The 24,442-nt window shown below is 39.0% G+C and overlaps 1 protein-coding gene across 3 annotated transcripts in view; it reads right to left on the reverse strand.

The window, feature by feature from the left end:
- Positions 1-24,442, reverse strand: part of NCOA7 (nuclear receptor coactivator 7) — a gene marked incomplete at both ends in the record, with an annotated part of 109,542 nt that overhangs the window by 67,725 nt on the left and 17,375 nt on the right. For all 3 annotated transcript variants that reach the window (XM_084228197.1, XM_084228196.1, XM_084228195.1), the window contains one exon: positions 1,838-2,055. In XM_084228197.1, the coding sequence (XP_084084323.1) occupies positions 1,838-2,055 (218 nt within the window). The remainder of the gene's footprint in view (positions 1-1,837; positions 2,056-24,442) is intronic.

A 24,442-nucleotide genomic window follows, 5' to 3' on the forward strand; every position in this document is an offset into this window, starting at 1 on the left:
TAGTTCCTGACTCACGTTCCCAAAACCTTTGGACTTTCCTATATGTTGAAAGTGTGCTAAACATATCTTTGGTTAAGATGAACTCTTGCCATTTTTGACAACATGGATGGAAATGGAAAGGATCATGCTAAGTTAAATAAATCAGAAGGAGAAACACAAATACCAGATAGTTTCATTTATATGTGGAATATAGAGAAAGAAAATAAATTGGTCAGACAAAGCTGAACCAATAACAAATCCCAGAAATCTGATTGTGAAATTGAGGTTAAAAGACGAGGAGGGGAAAACAAAGTGGGGAGGGGACACAATGGACTATGGTGGAGGGCTGTGGGTACCTTGGAGCTGGAGGTGATGACATGCATCTGAGGAGGTATAATGCTAAGTCTTTGACTAACATATAATATTTAAACCAATTTTACCTCAGTAAAAATAAACAAAGGAGTTTTCTAGGGAAAAAATTCTTTTATTAAATGAAGAAGGTGACCTTTGGAAAATACCTAAAGATGGGGGCTGGTTGCCAGGGAAACCAACAACAAATAGAGGATGGAACTTTCAGTTCTGCTCTCTGATTTCCAGGGAGGAGAGAGGGGTTAGAGATTGAGTTTAATTGCCAATGATGCATGATTTAAGTAATCATGCCTATGTAATGAAGCCTGCATAAAAGTCAAAAATAGAAGGGGCTCTGATGAGTTTCCATGTTGGGAGACCAGTGACCTTTCCAGACCCCAAGTTCTAAGTAGACAGAGTTTCTTTTCTGGGTACCTCGTCCTATGTATCTCTTCATATGGCTGTTGATTTCTATGTTTTAGTGTCTTTTTAGTGCCCTTGATGAACTAGCATGTAGATAGATTTCCTGAGTTCTGTGAGTCCTGCTGGCAAATTAATCCAACCTGAGGAGGGAGTTGTGGGAGTCTCTCAGTTGTTACAACCTGTGCTTACAACTTCCATGTGAAGTAGAGGACAGTCTTGGATGACTGAGCCCTTAACCTGTGGACTCTGATGTTATCTCCAGGTAGAAAGAGTCAGAATTGAGAGTGTCACCTGCTGGTGTCTGAGAATTGCCTGTTGGTATGAGGAACCCTTCCCCACATACTTACATTGGAATTGACTTCATTAACCCTTGTTCACACCCCAACAGCAGCTCATTTTATTTCTGATGAACACTATTAAATGTTCTCAGAGCTCCCTTTAGTCTCTGTCTTTTAACCTAGAAATCTCAAATACACTGTGTGTCATATCAAGTTGGTAGTCCTGGTTCCCTTTCTTTGTGTACTCTTTTCAACATGCTGCAGGTGATAGGGAAAAGAGCAGTAGGTTGAGATGAACGATACAAGCAAAGCAGGATTATCCACCTCATCATACTAGACATGGCCCTTTCACTAATGCAGTTTCAGGGCAGTGGCTGTTTTGAAGAACTATATAAAATTATGGACTCACTTTAAAATACCCCTTAACTAAAACTCCCAAGTCCTCTTTAAAAAAAAAAAAAAAAACAAGCAAAAAAAAAAAAACTCAACATATTAAATGCCGGGCCATGTCTCCTTCTTTGATGGCTATCTATATATACTAAGAAATACAATTCTCATTCAGGGAAAGGAGCCAAAAATCAAATAATAGCTATCATTTGATATTTATTAGCACAAACTATGTGCTAGATGCTGGGAACACAAAGGTGAAGAAACATTTCATTGCCATCTCTTTACAAAAGATTATAAAGTAAGGGCTGGAGGCACATAGTAACTTCTAAACTATTATGTGATGAGTTACAAATTATTCTTTTAAAAATTATTACAGATTTTATAAATGAAAATACTGCTGTATTGCCACCAATACTCACCAACACTATAATATCTCTTTAGTTCTGTACGCCTGATCTCCTTTAACTGATTATTTTTTCTCTTTTTTTTTTCATCAGCAATATATTCTTCCACAGCAATGTTGCACTTATCTTGTTCTAAAGTGACTGTATTAGTATCTTCTTCTCCAGTTTGAGTCCTTGCAGCTATGGCTGAGGCTGTCTCTGCATTTTGTTTGGCTTGCTTTTTCTTTTTCAATCTAGGAGTAAAGGGAGAAAAAATGGAGAAATTATTTGCTAGGAGCAACTGTTTTAATTTCATGCTGCTGAGTTTTAAGAAAGTTATTACTTTCATGCTGTTAAGTTTTAAGAAACTGATAGATAGAAAGCACTTTATTATTATTAATTTTATTCTTATTGTTTTTTTCTTTTCTAATATTTATAAATTCTTACATGTGTCCTTCAAATTTAGATCCTCAGAAAATTTTTTAGATCTTAGAAAATTGTTGGTGAAGTGCTCTTGATCTGAGAATAAAACTATATACTTCTATAGACTTTAAAATGTTGTGATTTTTAAAAAATCAATAGTTTCCATACTAAAATGCCATGCTTGGAGTGTTCCATTTTTAAAGTGTTTCTAGTTTTCAATGTTATCTTTGAACTGATGCACAAGCACATTTATTTATTTATTTATTTGTCTATTTATTTATTTATTTTAAAGATTTATTTATTTATTTATACAAGCCTGGGTACAGTCAGAAGCATGGGAGTGTGAGAGAATTCACCAAAGCCAGAGCGGGGAACAGAACCAGCAGACTGATGAAGTACACTGCTGAGGGGAGCAGCGGGCCCGGCAGGACAGGTCTGCACGCCATGTGGGACCCTCGCCAGTGGCCGGGGATCGAACCGGCACTGCAGAGGCTGTGAGTAGGTTTGCAGCCCAGCGCTCAACCACTGCACCACCGGGGAGGCCCTGAACTGATGCACAAGCACATTTATAAAGATAAGTCCTTTGTAATTGGCTTACATTGAGTATAAAGATTTTGTGAAATATAAACTGGTTCAGGCCTGAATAATTCTTTTCTTTACACATATACATATTAGCACTGAAGAAAGAACTGCATTTCCTGGGATAGAAGATGCTCCAGTGACAATATATAGTTATCATGCGACGTACTCAATGGGTTGTGAGTTCTGAAAATTCACTGTAAAATCCTCCCTCTAAAGAATGGAAATACATTTTTAACACCTTTTCTTTCTTTTTTTAAAGATTTATTTATTTATTTATACAAGAACAGGGGTACAGGCCAGATGCATGGGAGGGTGAGAGGATCCACCAGAGACAGTGTGGGGAACTGAACAGGCAGACTGACGAAATACACTGCTGAGGGGAGCAGCAGGAGAGACAGGAGAGGTCTGCCGCGCCTTGTGGGACCCTGGCCAGCTGACTGGGATTGAACTGGTGCTGCAGAGGCTGCAGACAGCTTCACAGCGCGGTCCTCAATCGCCTGCGCCACCAGGGGAGGCCCTTTAACACCTTTTCTAAGGGGAATAACTGCCAGCCTGATTAATGTGATATAGGTTAATGCTTTTCAAACATTCCTTTTATGGCTTTACCTTTTGGGCCTTCTCTTTTGCTCTTCAAGTCAGTTTACAGTCATCCAAGTAAAACATTCTCACAATAGTGTTTTATTATCACTAAATTATGATAAACTTAAAAAAAGTCATACAAGAAAATAAATCCCCTTATTTGACTTAACTTTTGTAATGATCCCAAAATGTACGTTTATTTGCATCATGGACCAAAACACACACACACACACACACACACACACATACACACTTGGCAAATCATCTTAAATAGTTAGGTAATTGAAAATAACAAGACATTTAATATTTAATTGCTGTGACTCTAATTTTTTTAAATTAATTTTGTTATGCTATACTTGTCTTTCCTTAAAATATCAGTTATATAAAACAAGTGCTCATTATCAAACCCCTCTCACTATTGTAGCTAGCCCTGTCAATTCTATTTTGTAACTCTCTCTTCAGATTCACCATTATTTCTTGATCTCTGCCCCACTGAATCATTTCAGCTTTATCTTTCTGACAACTACTTTATATAATTTATTGTTCTTTGTTTTATTCTGAAAATAATACACATGCATGCTAGGAAAAAAAACAGGAAATGCAGAAAAGTAAAAAGAATAACACAAATCAAATAAGATATTAACACACCAAGAAGCAATCAGATCCCTACTTTGGGGAGATAATGTAAAAGTCATAAGATAAGGGCAATTATACTATTCAGACCTTACACAAAGCCAGAGGATGAGGCACTGTGGCTCAGTGACAGAAATCTGAGTTTCTTATTTCGCATTTCCTAAGAGGGATGATATAGGGCTTATTCTGGAATCTACTGGCCTTCTTAGATTAAAATTTTGTGTATTTTGTAGGACATGGATCCCTCATTTTATCTGAGTAGTATCCCAACTCAGATTTAGCAAACTGAAGAAATAAATGAGTGCTAAAGAAAGCATTTATAGTAGCTATATGAACTCTTTCCTCTGAAGCATTTTCCTTTACTAAAGGAAATAATACTGGCAGCAATCAAAGCGAGGGCCTTGAGCAAGTTCCTTTCTTTGTCTCTGTAAAGGTCTCTCCTGTTGCTGGCTGACTCCAGTGGGGGCAATAGAAAAGGTGGCTAAGAATAGGCTTTCATTATGTTAGTGCTTTAGTGAAAGCTTCAGGAAAGCTGGGATTTGTTTAAGTTTTGCTAAACAGTCCTCTCAGGGCCTATGTATGGTACACATTAGGTATTCTACAAATATTTCTTGAATGAATGAGTGGATAAATGAGTCTAAGTTTGAACTCAGTTGAGATCAGCTCTTAGACAATGGTCTCCTACAACATACCATGTCTTAGCTTTTTCTGATTAGCAGCATGCTCTGAGACATGAACTCCTGTCTCCTTAAGATATTTAATTTAAAAAGAAAATACATTAACCCAGTGTAATTTAAAATGCATTAAACTACAGAGCTCTTTAAATAACATTAAATGACAAGTTTTACATGACTTCTTCATGAATCCATAATTTTGGGTCCAAGTGTTTTTGTAAAAAGTGCCACAGGCATAAATATCTAGCATGGCCTTGTCCAATGCAGTAGGCACTAGCCAGCCACCTGTGGTTATTCAACTTAAAATTAAATAAAAATTTAAACTTCAGTCCTTTAGCGGCAAGAGCTACATTTCAAGAGCTCAAAAGACACAAGCTAATGGGTATTGCAATGGACACATACAGGACACTCTTATCACAGAAAGTATTGGACAGCAATGCCCTAGGGTTATTGATTCAACGGCTAGTCCTACTGATAAGAGATCAGAGGGAAGGAGGAAGATAAAGATGATTTAATAGTGAAGGCTTATTGAGTACATGCATAGGATATGTCTCAAAGAGGTACACACCCACAAAAATGGTAAAGTGAGTTTCCAGCAAAAGAAAATGAATACCAGGGGGGAAAGAGAGTAAGAAAAATTGCTTTTCATTGTGTTCCCTTTTGTATCTTTCAGATTTATACAATGTATAAGACTTACAAATTTTTTGCAAGTATTTAGTCTTTGAAGTCTCCTTCCTAGTATAAGAACAACTTCACGTATTCTGTTGAAGTTTTTAAATTGAGGTTTACTTTTAAAAAATATTATTGTGAAAAATTTGAGAAGTTTTCTCCAAATAGCAACTGCTGTTGAGTAAACTATTGAACCAGGTCCTCTGCTATGTACTTTATAAATATTGTCCTATCTTCACAGAAGCAAAATAAGGTAGGCAATCTTATCTCCATGTTACAGATAAGAAAAAGGAGGCTGAGAAAAATTAGAGCCATTTCTCAAGGTCATATGGCATAGTTGACCAGTAAAGGACTTTACAAAGCTCAATTTATGCCAACAGCCAGATGGCCCTCCAGAACCTCTCAAAATCATTCTCAGCATAATATATGTGAGCTTTAAAATAAGATGCACTGGACTTTGGAGAGTCTGTGATCTATATGAGGGAGAATAGTCTGGCAATCTAGTGGGCTCACTGAGAGCACACTCACAAGAAGGAAGGATTTGGGATCTGGGTTTGATTCTCTCTATAAACAACTATGACCTTCTTGGAAAATACAATAAATTCTCTGGGACTTCTAAGGTAAATAAAAGCAAGAGGTTGACATGATTTCAAGGTACTGTCTGGCTGTAACCATTACACATGGCTGAGATTAGGAAATATGCTAAAGCTGTTTTGAGATTTAAAAAATCATTTTAAACCCAAACTAAATCTTCCCAAGAGCCTACACATCCATGAGCTCCCTCACATCTGATTACATTTTCCTTCCACTGCTGAGCTCCCAGCCCTGGGAAAGTCCAAAGCCAAGACAGCACACATTTATAAGCCAAGGACATTAAAAACAAATGCAGAAAAGCACTGCTGTGAAATTTATAACTAGCAACTCCATAAACAAAAGTAGGAAATGTTAGAATTGACCAACTATAAGGACAATATAGTCCTTTTTTTAGTTTTGGGATTTCCCCCCAGTTTTTTGTTTGATTTTTAATTTTTTTTTAAAGATTTATTTATATAAGAACTGGGGTACAAGCCAGAGGCACAAGAGGGTGAAGGATTCACCAGAGACAAAGTAGGGAGCAGAACTGGCAGACAGACAGAAAACACTGCTGAGGGGAGCAGTGAGTGAGACAGGAGAGGTCTGCTGTGCCATGTGGGGAGCTTCCTGGCCAGGAATTGAACTTGCGATGTAGAGGCTCCAGATAGTTTCACAGTGCAGTGTTTAAACCCTTGTTTTACACAGCAAGTATGTATTACGTTTGTAACAATAAGATGAATCAATGTTTAAAATTTAAATATCTGTAGCTCTGACAACATTTTGCTACATCTCTGTCTATGGCTCTTTTTTTTTTTTTAATTATTATTTATACAAGCACTGGGTACAGTCAGAAGCGGGGGAGGATATGGCTCATTCTTTGTCCAGAGTTCAGCTATCACAGTGAATCACAGCATAGAGGCTACTCCCTCCCTTTTGCCAGACCCCTTTCTCCCCTCGTGCTCCACTGCAACCTTGTCATTGTAGTGGCTGGCCTTTAGAGTCAGTGTTTCCTAAGCCTGACTCTTGCCACTTCCAGATTCAGGAAATGAGGCCTTGCTGAGAATAAGCTCAGCCTGTGAAATACCTGCCTTCAAGTCCTCTTTGCTTCTGTCGTAGGTGTGTGTCTTTCTTTAATTTTTCTAGAGGCATGTTTTATTTATTTATTTGTTTGTTTATACATGCACTGGGTACAGTCAGAAGCGCGGGAGGGTGAGAGAATTCACCAGAGCCAGAGCGGGGAGCAGAGCAGGCAGAAGGACCGAAGTACACTGCTGAGGGGAGCAGCGGGCGGCAGGAGAGGTCTGCGCGCCATGTGGGACCCTCCTCCAGTGTCCGGGGAGCGGCCGGGGATCGAATTGGCGCAGCAGAGACCGCGGGCAGCTTCGCAACCCAGCGCTCAACCGCTGCGCCACCGGGGAGGCCCAGGTGTGTGTCGTTCGTTAAGTTACTAAATCGAAGCCTCAGACTTCTTGTCTTTGAGAGAAAAATAATGGCCACAGATGAGTCTTTGTGGTGATTAAGCAGTACACAGAAAGCTTGCTTTCCTTATATAATCTCATGTCACTTAAGGACAGAGATATGTTCTGAGAAATCCTTCACCAGGTGATGTCTTTGTTGTTGGGGCATCACAGAGAGTAATTAGACAAACCTAGTGGGGGTGAATAGTACTGTTCAGGTATTGTGGTAGGGCCTAGTGGGACTACCTTTGTACATTCCATCCATCCCTGACCAAAAAAATCCTTAAACAATGCAGCCTGCACCTGGTTCACAGTAAGAGCTCAACGACCAGAAGTTACTATTTGTCATGCTTTAGCTGTTGGCATTAACTTCTCAGGATTCAAGGAAATAAGGTAACCTACAAACCAGTATAATATTTTTGAAATCACATGATAAATCTTCATTCTGTATATTATTAGAATAATGCATTCATATCATCTTTCTCATAGTATATAGACATTAATTGTATTTAACTTTGCCATGAACTTAGTCACCAACACCTAGCTATTACTTCCAGAAGACAATCACTTCTAGTATTCTATGCAAATGAAAGGTCAGTTTTCAATTTCCACTGCAAATTATTAATTTGGAGAATTAACAATAATAATTAATGATATAAGCCAAATAAAATTCAACTTAAAACCAGAAGGGGGAGCGCAGTTTTAAATAATAATCAAAACCATTCACTTTATGAAAATTCCCTCTTATAATTATGAATAAATAAAACCAAAAAAATTAGGATTCACCATTGGAAAAGTTTGTGGCTGAACTGAATTCTCGTGTTACTCTTTGAGATATTCTTTTTTTCCGCTTTGTCTAATTTTGATAATAATTTCCCACCAAAGAGAATTCATTAATTACAATGGAAATACTATGGTTCCAAAGAACCAATACAGTTACAAAAGAGATCCATTGACTTTGAGGTCAATACCTAGAGATCTATTCACACAGGTGGGCACAACTCACATAGAATAACCCTTGGCATCAAGACGCAACTGCTTCTAGTAAAGACCGCGAAGTAGAAGGGCAATCAGGAACCAACATAAAAATTTCCCTTTCCGGGGCCTCCGTGGTGCCACAAAGGGTTAAGACGCAACTTAGGAAGCTATCCGCAGCCTCTGCAGTGCAACTCCAATCCCTGGTCAGAGAGCTACCCATATTGCTCAGCAGACCTTTCCTGACTAGCCTGCTGCTCCCCTCTGCAGTGTATTTCAGTCAATCTGCCTGTTCTGTTCCTCACTCTGTCTCTGGTGAATCCTCTCTCCTCCCACAATTCTGGCTTGTTCTTGTATGTATAAATAAATAAATAAATCTTTTTTTAAAATGCTTAACACATTGAACTGATTATTATTACATAAATTAAAAAAATCCCTTTCCTAGATTTCTTTATGCTATTATAATAGTGATGGGGTCAGCCGATCCCTGGAATGGACACAAGCAAACTATCACTCTCAGAGGAGTCTCAGGGTAATATAAGGGACATTTAGAGAATTTAACATGTTCCGAGTTAGCCAGGATAACAATGAGACTGTCACAAAATGGATACGTACTATCTAGAATGTTTGCTTTGTATTTATGAAACAAGACAGGCCTTTGTTGCAGATACAGATTCCCCATGTAGAAATCTAGTTCCCTTTTCTAAAAGTCAGGATGCTGAGTCACAGCCTGAAAAGTTCCAGGGAAATTAATGGCAAGACTATGTACTACACACCTCATCTTTTTACTGGGGAAGGGAACCAGAAAAGGGAACTTGCTCCAGGTGATAAGAGAGCTATGTTGTGCTAAGATGATCAACAAAGTACTGTAAATATGGTTTTCAATATTAGGAATTTTACTGCCTATCAATCAAAACTCAGGTGATAAACACAGCAACACTGAAATAATCCAATACCTGAAAATAGAAATTTTGTTAAGAAGCAACAAAGAATATGAAAGTTTTCTGATTCCCTTTTCCTTTACAATGTTATTGTGCACATAGTTTATTTAACTTAATGTACTTAAACTAACAGGCTCTAATGGAACTCTAAATCTGTTGTAACAAACTACCAAAAATTCGGTGGCTTAAACCAATACACAGTCTCTCACAGGCCTGGAGATCCAAAGTCTGAAATTAATAGCATGGGCACAGGAAAAGGCTTTTCCCTGGTTTTTCTACATTTGAGACTTAAGTTCCTTGAGGCCCTTTCCTTCATCATCAAAGTCAACCACATGCTATCTGACTTCAATGCCACACTGCCTTCTTCTCCATAGTCAAATCTCCTCTGTCTCCTTCTTAATGGGCACTGACATTAGAAACCCACACAGTTAATCCAAGATAATCTCCCCATTTCAAGATTCTTACCTTAATTATAGCTTCAAGGTCTTGTTTGCCATATAAGGGGTAACATTCACAGGTCTAGTGATTAGGACCTAGACATATTTAGGGGTCATTATTCAGTCTACCACATTGGCCAAATTAGCTGTTGTATTATAAATAATTGTAAACTGAACAACATCCATGTTATTACAGGACCTTAGTTTCCATGTCCAATGCTTGGCATTGTCTATGTTATTTGAAAAAATTCATTGTCTATGTTATTTGAAAAAATTCATTTCGGGCAGTGGTAGGCACATGTTTCTAACAAAAAACCACAAAGTTTATTCAGTACTATTTTGTAATCTCAAGTACAGTGAAAATATCACAAACATGCATTTTTTTTGTTTGTTTGTTTTATGACTCCAAAACAGCCTCTTGCAGGTGGAAGCATTAGAAGAAAGCGTTTGACAAGTAAAATTTGTAAGGGGCTAAATCTCATTTGCATATCAGAACACTGAAATCACTGTGTAAAATCACTTAAAGTCTTCAAAGATTTTTTCCCTTTCATTAGAACACTGTAGTGTGTCCAGAAATTTTTTGTCAGTTAATTTTTTAAAAACATTTTTTACTCAAAATGAATCATCTGCTCTGAATACCTCCCTCCTCTTGCCCCAATTTCTTTGAGAGAAAATGCTACAGATACACCTCTGTGAAGGTGCCATTTTCCTTGTCTCTTGTCCCATGCAGCCACCCTGGACTACAGGTCCCAGCAGGCCATGAACCAGACTTCCTGAGCAGGGGAGCACTAGGTACTAGGGGAAGAGCTGAGTTAGGCCAAACTGACACAAAGGCAGGCAGGATCAGCTCTTTCTTGATTTTCCAGTTTCAATATGCACCCAGGGAGACTTGGGAGTAGACATGGAAGGAGACATGTGGAGAACAGACATGTAGAAATAGAAGAGACATTTGGGGAGACTATCCTTGGTAGAAACAATGACACCCATCATCCTGATTTGTGTCTTTGACATACGAATCTGATATAGAATGCATCTCCATAAAAGGAGGGGGAGCACTGCAGCATAGTGCACTAGCACCATTTATCCTACCCCCACTTACACACAGCTGCTTTGGACTATAAATCCCAGTATGCCATGAGCCAGGCTTCCTGATGGGGGAGCTGCTGGGAACTAGGGGCAGAACTGAGAGGACTATACAGCACGGAAAGCAGATGGGCCAAGGGATCTTGCTTCTCTGGCTTTGACTTACACCGATAAACTTGGGGGATTTGAAGGAGACACATGGAGGAGAGATGTAGTAGATTTGGAAGAGATGTGGCTAAGACACCTGTGGGAAGGATGACAGTGGTATCCATGACCTTAATGTGGTCTCTCCTGTCACAGCTCTCTAAGACCTGCCTAAACTCCTTCTTGTGGTGCCTAAGAAGGCACCGTAGACATGGCAAGCTTTCATGCCTCAGTGGCCCCACTTTGGGAAGACAAAGTGGGGCCTGGATGTTTGTCCACAAGAGGATGGGTAATTTGGGAAGCTCTACTGGGGAAACTACCCTAAAGATCTTTCCCACTAAAGTCTGCTTCCTTTGTCTTTGTGCACATGGATGGCAGGATTCGTTTTGGAGTGTATACCCTTTAAGTTTGGGGTACCTGGGTAATCTTTTGTTACACACTAAAACTTCTGTCCCAGACTTCTCTGGCCTCTTACTCTCTGTTCTCTGGCAGAAGGACTATATAGGCAAGGGTCAGGGCCTCAGCAGCCCTGTTTCAGATTGACCTTGTTTGTGCATTTGCAGATGAGGGGATGGGTAATTTGGGGAGAGCTTTACTTATTTAACTACTTTTGAAAACAATTTTGGACACAAACACATACTTACCCTTTTATAATAATGTTATTTCAATGTCATACACTAGAAACAACCTCATAACTTGTCCTTTCAGTATAGGTACTTACAGATAATCTATTATTGGGTATAAATTTTTAAAAAAATATCCTGGCAGATACCCAAAACTTAGTTGGTTTATATTTAACACGCTCACTCAATTTCCTAGAGACATTTTTTTCCAATTATATTTAGCAGCTATATCCTTGGGAAATGGTATTACTCACAAACAGGGTTCAGGGGGTAGGAGATTAGTGATACCTACTTTGAAATCATTCTGCCTTAAAACTAACATAGAACTCTGGAACAATAAAAATGAACCAAAAATAGTTCTTTGAAGAAAATTTCTACCCTATTTTCATATTTCTTAGTTCCCATCTTTAGCTTTTCTCCCTGGTGATCGCTCAAGCTCTTAACCAATACTAGTTTGTTTGCTAGTTTGCTCTTAACCACTCAAAAGAACACTTGTGGTAGAATAAAAAGTATTTGGCCTCTGTCCCTTCCTGGTTCCTGGCACGGAGATACTAAAATACCTGGAATTTCCTGAGTGATGAAATGTTTTTATATGCTCCTGAATAACTCAAGGTATACAGACTAGAGTGCTTCAGGTTAGGGGCTAGTCACCAGAAACACCAAATCGTACTTAGAAGCTTGGGACTTTTAGTCCCACCCCGAGACCTCTGGGTAGAGAAAAGGGGCTGGATATCTAGTCCAATCACCATTGACCAGTGATTTAATTAGGCAAGCCTTAACAATGAAACCTCCATACAAAGCTTGAATGGCATGTTTTGAGAGCTTCCAGTCTGGTGAGCACATTGAGGGGCAGGGAGGGTGACATACTGCAGAGGGCATGGAGGCTCACACACCTCATCCTCACTTTGCTTATGCATCTCTCCCACTGAGATGTTCCTGAGTTATAGCCTTTGTACCAAACCAGTAAAAGTATTTTTCCTGAGTCCTGTGAGTCATTCTAGTGAATGCAAACTTGAAGAGGGGATTGTTGGAACTCCAAATTTGTAACCAAGTCTTAGAGACAAATAAGGGTGGACTATGTGTCCAGGACTTCTGATTAGCTGAAGTAAAAGTCTAAGTAAAAGCAGTCTTGAGGGGCTGACCTTGTAAACCTGTGGGTCTGACTAACTTGGAGGGATCAGTGTCAGATATGAATGGGATGGCTGGATATTCAGTTGGTAATAGAGAATCAGAGCAACCAGATTCTAGATTTTTCCACAGAACTAATTGTGAGCACTGCAGAGAATATGAACCTGAACTGAAAAAGAATTATACAAAAACACATAGCCAACCCTCTACTCTGATCAGTGATGGGTGACAGTGCTTGTTTGGCCTAAGAACACTATTTTAAAATCCAAACATCTGAATGATGAGCATTTAAAATGGGGGAGGGGGCATTTAATATAAAAATCTGGATTTCAGGCTCACTTAAAAAAGTGAAAGACATGAAAGCTCCACACAGCAAGACAGGATGGCACTAAGCAAGAACAGCCTCCCTCCCCGCCCCCTCCAAATGCATGTGCCGTGCAGTCAACTGTCTCTTCCTTCCCCACAACACGTTTCCACCTATGGCTGCCAGTTACCACTTATCATTTATATCCCTGCTCTGGTTCCTGAGGTCATTTTCACATTTTTTGCCTCAAGCAGCAGAAAGTTTTGTTTTTTGGTTAATTCAGGTCATCAGAAAGCTGCAGTCTTGGACCACAATGTGTTGGCCCACTACAAATGTCTTATTATTGAGTCATATCTTGGCACCATGTCCTCATTTCCCCTATAATTCCTGCAATAAATTACCTTTATGGAATGGATGTTTTTGAACACCCTACTGCTACATATATTAGTGTTCCTTTCCTATAAGACATGAAATCCGATGTAACTTTTTAGTCAAGGGCTGGGAAGGCTTTGTCACCTGATGGTCTGGTGTGTGCTCTATGCACAAACAGGGGGACTAAGGTTGGGAATCTCTTTATAATGAAGTTCTGAGTTGACTGCTAATAGCTATGCTAATAGCATGTAACTTAGTGTCCTATTTTTCATTTCAACTTATATGTTCCCTGGTCTGAACTTTCTATTTTTAACTAGTATTTTATAATTTTTATAAAGGTAACAAAGAGAAAATATACTAACATATGGGGAACTGCATTCCTTGGGCTGCAACCTAAGGGAATTTCTGGGTTTGATTCTTGACTTTTTTCCCTCTTTCACTGGTCCTGAGCTTATTAACACAAATGTGAGAAATGAATTAGGAAGAGGAAAGAAGTGAAAAATTCCATATACAGAGAGAGGAAATGGAAGAAAAGATACTTTTAAAAGGAGGGAAGAGGAGGACAAGTAAGTGAGGCACTTACTTTGTTTATATAGTGGATTTAGGAGGACCTTTTCTGTAGGCTTCAAGAAGACAGTTTGGAGAAATACTTGACAGCCATATCAAAAGTGAGAGAGATGGGAAAAGATAACTTTTTAAAATGATTATATATAAAATGCATTTACTCCCCCCTCAGATGTTTTTTGAGAGATGAAATAAATGTTTATATTATTTTCAATTATTTTCTCTGTCACACTTATTTCTCTAAATATGAATTAATGCTGCAACTGGACCAAAACAAGGCTGATTATATATGGGTTATATGTGCAATTTTTATAAGATACCTCAAATTTTTATAGAATAAGCTATGGTAGGAATGAATGAATGAATGAATGAATGAACAAGAAAATGAATATATATCAGTCCTGGAATGATAAAGCAGGCTAATTATAGGTCCAGTTGTCTATGCGAAAATTTATAAGTTGATAAAACCCATGAACCTAAGTATAGACTAAACAGACTATAGGCCATAGTCACATAGACTAGAAGGGATCAGTATTGCAAGAAGTTGTTTGACACTCTTACTACCAAGAAATCCAATTTCACCCAACACCAGTCTAATTGTTTAACGGGTAATATGTCTTGATGGAGAAAATACCCTAAAATCTAACAATTCCCCATCACTTGAACATCTGTACATTTCTCAGAAATAAAAAGAACTGGACTTTCCCTTCTTTAATTCTTCCTTATATCTAATGTCACTTGGTACACATGTGAAAGAGAGTTCATTACATGCCGTTAACTGAGTAATCAAACCTCCCACACCAATTGCAGTCTACCAAGAAACTGAGACTTGGATTTTATTACACTTTCTTTTGAGTTTTAAATAGTTATTGATAAAAAGTAGGTGATTTCTCATGGATTTGCATTTGTTTATATAGTTTTAAATGTCCTGATCTCCATAATTTCTTTTAATTTTAATATACATAAAATTCTTTTAAATCTTTGTAATATTGGAATAGTAGTCATCCAAATTTCTCATGAATTTCCACATCCCTGTATTATAGGAAAACTCAGTTGGGCTTATTTGGGCTAAGAATAAAGGTTTCTGAAGAAAGTAAAAATGTAGCAATAACAATTTTTTTTAAGATGTAAAATAAATGTTTTTAAGTATTACTGAGACTCTCTGCAGGAAATATATTAGCTACAGTTGAAACAAAAAATCAGATAAAGGAAAATTTCATTGCTAGTTATATGGATTAGGCCTGAGAACCTCCAATCATTCTCAGGAAATTATCCCTTAAAAAGAGAGACTCAATTTTTAACCCATATAGTATAATTTCTTAGTGCCAAGGGAAAAAAGGAAATTTAGCATTTGTGAAGGGTAAAGAAAATGTCAGGCTTTTCTGCCCTTCTGCCATCAGGATAGATGATGGATCCTTGTCCTGAATGCATGCCTGATGGCGGGCACCTGGAATAGGGTGTGGGCATAGGTAGATGGGATACACCTGCGCTAAGACTGTGCTTTTAAGGGCGGCGTTATGGGGACGCCAGCAGAAGCCGAAGCAGAGAAAGCAGCAGTAGAAGCCGAAGCAGAAGCCGAAAGAGAAGCCGAGAAGCAGCAGAACGAACGCTAGAGAGCCCAGATAGAGTAAAGACTTGCTGGGGGCTGGGAGGCCTGCCAGCCTCCCAGCCAGCACCCCTGCCTGCCATATGCCTGGTGAACCCCAATAAAAAAACCCTGCAAAACTGCTGAGGACTCTGACTCCTCCTTTACCCGGTCTGCATGGGATCAGAAAACCTGCACTGTGGCCAGTCCTGCCTTTACAATTTGTCAACTACTAGGTCTTCTAAAGGACTACCACACATGCAAAAAAAGAGAAAGGCACTCTTTAACCATACATTAATTCTTTTATATTCAAATATTGTTTTAGGGAATTTACAATGTTAAAGTATTGAGTTTTCAGAATTCTACATAAAACTCACTATTAAAAATTCTAAAATGATAAAATAATAAGCTTAAAATGATAATTACCTAAGCTAACAAACAAATTATCTTTTTCATTTTTTTCCAACAAGAATAAATGGCAAAATCTCAGTTAAGAAAGTTTCTTAAGTCACTTATGGAATCAGCCAGTGGTTTAAGGACCATATTTACAACCTCTTTGAAAACATTGCAGTATTAAGACACTTAGCAAAACTCAATGGATATCAATCTACTTGTTAAAGCTTAAACTCCAGGGCCCAACACAGTGTTTGAAACACTATAGATAAATGCAGTAGATTGTTTTTGGCTTTCCTGCAATCTTTTTCTTCTTGTTTTCACATCAAGGTGTAATTTTCACCAAATATGCCCTCCCCTCACCAATTCCATATCTGGGTGGGGTTCTACTCTAGGTCCAGAGAAGAAATCTTCGACCCAGGCCTGTCCAATCAGAGCACTGAGGCCTCAGTGGTGCAGCGACCACTTAAGAAGCAGCACCGGCTACGCCCGGCTGCAGTGAGTCCAGCACTCGGGTGAGCTGCTGGCAAACGCACTTGCTCTGCTTGTCGCTACACAAGGGAAAGCCTGCTTGGCAATGTTTGCCAATAAAACCTGAGAAGGAAGACAAAAGAAAGGAACAGTTCATACAGAGAAACTGAGTCATGATGACATTATGTGAGCCCCAGATCCAGGGTTTCCTGCAGCAAAATCTAAAATCTAATTCAGAAATTTTAATTTACATATGTCAGTAAATCACCCAAATTTTTTCTATTCAATTTTCTGTTTTTATTATATTTGACTCTTTTTTCCCCCTTTCTTGCTTTACTCTAGTTTTTATTCTATTTCTTGGTGCTCCCCACTTCCACTCTACCATAAGGGGAAAAATTCTTCACCATTATGGAAATTTACATGACAAGTAAGGCTACTTCACTTTAATGACCCCAATACATGGACTGGCTGTGCTGGGGTTTGGATGGTAGCTGGGAATAGGCTGTGTCATTTAACAATAAAACAGATGCTTCCTGAATCTTAAAACTATATCATGTGTATATCAAGACTACATTATTTAGAGGACTTAAGAGAAAGTTTAAGATTCTGGAGTACAGTGTTTACTTCTTGCAGCCTTCAGTCAGGTCTTACAAGACAGATGAGTTTGGGCTATAATTGTTCTGCTGAAATTTGAGCCAGACAAAAACACAACTGTTTTCAGAGAAAACCTTGTTCATTTGTGGTCTACAACAGTTGAGAGTCTGGTGACCTACAATCCTACAGGTGGGAAAGTCAAATGATCTGCCTCAAACTATAATTATAGCAAGCAGGGGACTTTGCTCTGCTGAGATGAGGATGTTTGAGGAGTTGATATTCTTAGTCCACTCCCAAATGCCTGCAGTATTCCCTCTGCCAGTCACACACAAAGATGTTCTAGGTCTGAATGCAGCTACATTATAATCCAGGGCTCAAGAGCACGTAAGTAGTGTCTCCCCAGCTCAGGTCACTGATTTTTTTTTAAGATTTATTTATGCATACAAGAGCTGGGGTATAGGCCAGAGGTGCGGGGGGTGAGAGGATTCACCAGAGACAGAGTGGGGAGCAGAGCAAGTCGATTTACAGAAATACACTGCTGAGGGGAGCAGCTGGTGAGTCGGGAGAGGTCTGCTACGCCATGTGGATAGCTTCCTGGCTGGCCAGGGATCGAACTTGCGTTGCAGTGGCTGCAGATAGCTTCATAGGTTGTGTCTTAACCCCTTGCACCACCAGGGAGGCCCTCAGGTCATTGATTTTTACAGCCCTGAAGCACAGATGCAGAGGGCAGCAGCATTGTTCTGAAGGTTGGGGATGTAAGCTGAGCGCTGGGACAAAACTCCTAAGTCTAAGTTCTAACTCCACCCAAAGACCATACGGCTCAGCCAAATCTATGGTTCTGGTTACTACACCATAGTGTATGGTCAATGAAAGTAGAATGGACGCCTGCTAAACTTTTTAATGGAAGTATATTATGAGAAACCCATATCTTGTTAAACATATGAACTTGCAATTGCACAACTCCAAAAGCAATCCTTTGATCCCCAAATTTATGCCACCAGCAAATGGGCCACTAGGGAGTCCACCAGCAGTAGGGTTCCTCCTCAAGGCTGTCAGGACAGAGGACAAGAGTGATTCTCTCCAAGCAGAATGGCAGCTGTTCTGTGGCTGACCAGGGAACCTGCTTCACTGCCAGAGGAGGAGAACCTGCCATTCCTGTTCAGTGAGATGGGGTGAGGGCCACAGACCACTGGCCACTGAGTGCTCCCTTTCCCAAGTGGGAGTTGTCATTTACGTCCAATCAGGGCGACTCTAAGCTGGACAACCGAACAGCTCTTGTTCTTTCCTAGCCAGGAAGATATGCAGCTGGAGGCATGGCAGTCTTCTTGTCCACATCATGTGAGTCTAGAGCCACACATAGGGTTCGCTGTGATGTCTGATAATGAAGGGGAAGGAACTGAGGGAAGTAGGGTATGCACCCTGAAGTTCACCGTTCTTAACATCATGCTTACTCTTTGGTATTTTTTCCCATTTGCCTCAAAAGGAGCACAGATACAGAAACAATTATTACTTATAAAAAGATAAATGGCATTTATAAAGTTTTTATAAAGTTATAATAAAAATTGATAAAATCCCTTATCCTGAATGCCAGAATCTGCTTCTGAAATATCTATCCAGTGATTTGGCTTCTCCTCCCTTGGACCACAGAGAAGAGAGATTTCTGTTCCATGTGGCAAGCCTCTCAAAATATAAAGCAAAGTATGTCCACCCTTACCTATCTTTTTTCCTTTAGGCTAAATGTCTCCAGAAATTTCCCTTTTTTTTCATGCAATATATGTCTATACTCCCATAATAATAGTTGCTCTCAAGTAAACCTTCAATACTCCAGTACCTGCAATATCTCATCAGAGGCCTAATGCAGGAAGGCATGGAACTAGATTATCCTCTCCCTCAGGATGACATTAGCTATTTAAAGCTGTCACAGCACACTGCCCCAGTGTAAATGCAGCTGACAGGCTGGATGGATAGAATAAACAAAACAGAGGGGAAAGAGGGAGGAAGGAAGAAGGAAATGAAGAAAGAAAAACAAGGAAAACAGAAAATGAGGAGGAAAAAGAGGAGGAAGGAGAAGTTGACATAGATCAAGATATCCCCAAAGTAGCAACTTTTAAAAAGCATGTGTTTAACTGCAAAATAGTAACATCCCACAAAAAGAATACTGGGTGGGAGTGAAACTGGAACAAATTTTCTAGAGGGTATTTGGGAAAAGTATCCATTTTAACTATATATTTAGACTTTGGTCACTGCTAGGAATATATACTAAGATGTGTTTGCAGACAAAAACAAAAATATACAGAAAATACAATTCAATGCAACATTGTAAAAGCAAAATAATGGAGTCATAAATACATGTTTATATATAGCACTCAGTTAAAAAAAGGAAGTTACAGAGCAATTAAGAGTCTCTTTATGGAGAGTGGTGGAGAAAACAATTATATATGCAGGGCTATTTCAGAAAGGGTATTCCTATTACCCATGTTACTTTTGGGAAATAGAAATTGCAGAGAAGAGGGGGAGAAAAGAAGGTTACAGGACTAAAAATGCTCCCCTCTTTTACACTGTTTGAATTTCTTATTATCATTTACTATCATTTTAAATCATGAAAAAAAAGTGTGATCTCCTGCAATCAGTAAAAACTATATTTTCTCACTTTCCGAAACTTCCATCTCTTTGTTCTCTATTTCCATTTTAACAAGAACAAAACAAGGTGTAGCTCCTTTGACTAGTCAGGATTTACTTGCTCCTTGGTGCCAGAGGGACACATTCATTCCTAGGGAGCTGTAGTCACAGAGGGTCTGACTTCAGGAAACCCCCAGAGAAGATGCAGCAGCGATGGATACAAAGGTTCAGGGCAGTGGAGTCTAGGTGGACATTTTCCAATTCTGGTCTCACTTCATCTTTCAGCTGCAATCACACTAGTACCAGATCATTTCTGGTTTTCTTGACACCACCCCTCTGGTGTTGAGGAGCTTGCTCCATCTCAATCTCCTTGTGTTGTGTTCAAGAAGGGAGGCTATAGGCAGCTGGCAAGTGGGTCCATGTGCCAGGAAGAGATCAGTGAGGTGGGCAGAGGCTGAATACTCGGGTTTTATAATAGGGAAAGTTTGATTTTATTTCAGGGGCTATGAGATTTAATCTGGAAAATGAGATCATCTGATTTTAAGGTTTTGTTGTTGTTGTTGTTTGTTTGTTTTGGGCTCATGTGTGAAAAGTGGTTGGTAAAGGTCAAGGATGAAAGCTAGGAAACCAGTTAACGACTATGGCACCAATTCAGGAGACAGGAGATGGTAATTAGGAGACACAGGACAGCAGACAGATGTAGGTTATGTTCTGAAGGTGAACTCAACAGGTTTTGCTAGTGTATTAGGTGTAAAAAGTGAGGGAAAGAAGAGTTGAAATCAATTCCTAAATTCCTGTTTTAGGCTAATGGGGGATGTGCTCACTGCAATGGGGATGATTAGGGATGAAGCAGAGTGGGGAGTTCTCAGAAGAACCACAGCCCTCACATTCCTGTTCCTAAACTACAGGCTCTCAGCTTTATTTCTCCAGTTCAGAAGTATGTTCCGAGCTTCTCTCCTACATAGCCAATCACCTATTCCACTTCTCTACACTCTCATCTAACAGGTACTCCAAACTCAAGATGACCAAACTGAGCCTGACATTTGCCTCTTCAATCCTGGTTTCCTGGAGGGTTTCCTCTCTTACTAGAGTGCCACTCTTCACTCAGCAGCTTAAGTAGAAATCTGGACGCCAGATCCTGCTCCTTCTCTATCTCCACATTCCACCATTGCTTTTTCCTCTTGACTGGATCTTCTATCTTTACACATGCTTTGCTCCGTGCCAAGAATGTGCCCCATCAGCCCTTACCTATTTAATTCAGGCCAAATGTTCTTTCTCATGAAAGTCTTTCCTGATCCTCAAACAGGGTCAGGTCTTCCAGCAAGAGTCTCTATGCTGCCATCTACTTTTCCTGTGTAGTATCAAAAGTGTAGTTAAATCACTACTATAATTAGTTAACATCTGGTTCCTTCACCAGAATGTAAGGTCCATGAGGGAATGGTCAATGTGTGTCTTAATCATCACCGCATACTCAGAGTTTTGCATAGCATTCAGGATACACACCATAAGCACATACACATTTGCTGAATGAATGAATGAATGAATGAATGAATGAATGAATAGTGCCCTAACTAGTCTATGATTGTAGTTAAATAATAACCCTTTAAGACTCAGAAACTCACTTCCACCAAAAAGCTAGCTTATATAGTTTTTAATGGTATTTTCTAAGACTAAATGCACAACTAAGTAAAGACAAAAAATCTACATCATCATGGGATTTATTATTCAGAGAACAAAACTCTTCATTATCTTTTATGAAATCTAGCATTTCCCAATAGCAGCAGCAGGTTAGTCTATGTCCACATAAGTATTTAATAAGTAGTATATATATTTTTAAGTCACTCTAGCGATGATTTTAGACTCAAAGATAAGTGTTTCTGGGCCTCCCTGGTGGCGCAAGGGGTTAAGCACAGCACTATGAAACAATCTACAGCCTCTGCAGCATGAGTTCGATCCCCAGCTGGCCATGGAGCAACCCACATAGTGCAGCAGACCTCTCCTCACTCGCCTGCTGCTCCCTTCGGCTGTGTATTTCAGTCACTCTGCCTATTCAGTTACACACTCTGTCTCTGGTGAATCCTCTCACTCCTTGCATCTCTGGCCAGCTCTTGTATGCAAAAATAAATAAATCTTTGAAAAAAAAAAGATAAGTGTTTCATGAGGGCTTTCAGTGATTACAGCCAAATATTTGTGTTTATTAAAAACAAAACCAAAATCCACTTGTACGTTTCTTTCAATACTCTCCCCTACACACCCCATGGATCAAAGTGCATCTTAATTTTAAAGATTCTTTATCATTTCTTGATAATTTGCCTACCAAATGTTTTTGTTTGCAGTATGAAGAGAAAACTTTATAGCTTAATGTGCCAGTCTTTTGTTTCTTTAAAAAAGGCCCATTATTATTTCTCAGAGGAAACAACTTTGTATAGTCAACAAAAAGGAAGGAAGAGACAGTGGGAAGGTGGTGTAATGTCAGTTAGTAGTCACTCTGTCATTTCTCTACAGAAGGAACTTAAGGGCAGAACTGAGTTTTGGAAGGGCAAGGGAAGATTCGGGATAGTTCTTAAAGCTGTATTTGCAAAGGAGGCAGACTCCTTTTATTAGAACCCTTATGTTCATTTGGGATAGCATGTAGGGAGTTCTGATTACAATGGTTTTCGGGGAGACTAAAATCCCCAAAGCCCTTCTGCCTCTAACTTGACCAACATAAAAGACCAGTCCAACTCATTTCTATGAGTTAAGTTGTCTGCTGAGTCAGCGAAATGTTTTGTGTAAATGTATGTGATCTTCACCATAAGCATGTTTCCCTGTCCTGATTTTTGCTTTTTCCTTAATTTTTTTTTCTCTTCATTGATGTTAAAATGTGAAAATCACTTACAATTTATGATCCCAAATGAACAAATTACCAAGTTTACAGGACTAAGAGTTTCATCCTATAGTTACATAGATTGGAGCAAAATTTTCTTCTACAAAAAATAACTGTCATTAAACACAATTTCTAGATTGGGAAAATAATTTATACAAGATACAAGAAAGAAAATTATTCTGAAAGTCTAGAGAAAAACTGAAATCAGTAACAAAATTTTGGTGGGTAATAACATGCGCTAGGGATAATGAAGGCTCATAGGACACACCACACTGGGACACAGCAGTGTGATGACTGCAGTGTGATCTCCATAGAGGAGCAATCTGGACCAACCAGTTATGGAAAACAGGGAGGTTGTGAGATCCTAGAGGTCCTTCAGGAGTCCTAAGAACTTTCCACTCACCAATATTTCCCCTGAAGATAAACTTGGTGTTGAATTTGCTGCAACTGGTTGTGAATTTGAGCAGTCCAAGAATCAAAGCTGATTATAGTAAAGCGTGGACTTTGTGCATATTGGTATGTTATATCCTCATGAGCAATAAATGAAAGCTCTTTTCTGACAAATGGGACTGGCTGAAATCAATGGTTTGTGGGCTTATGCACTCATCTCTCCTATCTAGACTGCAAACAAACTTCAATTCTTAATTAGCATGACCAAAGACTAATGTGTGTTCTCTTGCCTGGCAAATAATAAAATTATTTCAGTCTTGGTTTCATTGATTACTTTAGTAGTTAAAAGAAAAATAGTAAAGAACATGCGGCTCTTTGTTGAGGAATGAAAGCAAACAAAATTTTACCTGGTAGGGTTACTTAGGCTTAACACATAAATTGACAAAGTGGCAGAGAATGTTCTATGATTTATCAAAACCACCAGTCAAAAGTACCTTGTTCACACACAAACGAAGTGATTGAGCCCCTCTGAAAGAAACTTGAAATGTTTCTCTAAATGACTTTGTTTAAAGTCATTAAACATTTGTTTAAATGTTTCTCTAATGACTTTGAAATTCTGGGTATGAACCTTGTGGATATGACCTTCATTAATGTTTTCCCCTTATGTTCCAATTGAAGATTGTGACTGTTACGCAAAAGGAAGATATAGACGTACATAGAAGACAGTGAGAAAAACTGATGTGAATGATACGTGTCTATCAAAGAATATAAGGAAGTTCTCAGTGCCCCAGGCACTTGCAAATGCCATGCATTTTTGTGAAACTGCACATGGTCTCTTCTCTGTGAAACGCCCTTCCTTCCTTCTCTCTTCAAAGTACCTGCACAAAGTTCACTTTCTTCTTTTATGATGATGCCCAGGCTCTTGTGGACAGTCACTTCTTCTGTCCCATACTTTAAGCAATGGGCAGTCATCTTGGTGCTAGTATTTCTCCTTTATAAGCATCCTGTTATTACATTGACTGTGCATTCCTAAAATGTTTGCTGAAGAAAAGGACAGATGAGTATGAGCTCCTGGACAGAATCTTGCAAGGGAAATAGTTCGAGAGAGACAATTAGTTCTTTCAAAACAAATTCTGCAAACTTACCCCATGCTTATTGAGGAGGCAAAGGAGAAAGCATCTCAAGAAACAAACGTGGTCTGATGAACTCAAGTTTCTAATGGGTATGACGGCATATAGAACAATGAGGATGGCAGAAGGCACAGAATGAAGTACCAATGAAAGCAAAAAGCAAATTACAGAAACCTATTAGAATAATAATGAAAAAATTGAAGCTCAAAATGAGACATTGTGAACTATGCACAGAAAAGTAACAAGGAAATTTTAGGGATATGAGTGGATGAAGAGGCAAGAGCAACAGGTCCAATGCCTACAACACACTGTGAAGTTAAATTCTAAGAGAGAGAAAGCAAATCTGTTCCAAGCCTATTTTGGAGCTGTGGCAGAAAATAACTGAAAAACTAAAATGGATGGAGCATCATGGCTAAGTAAAAAACAAAGTCC

The sequence above is a fragment of the Talpa europaea genome (assembly GCF_964194135.1).
Source record: "Talpa europaea genome assembly, chromosome: 2".
Taxonomy (NCBI): Eukaryota; Metazoa; Chordata; class Mammalia; order Eulipotyphla; family Talpidae; genus Talpa; species Talpa europaea.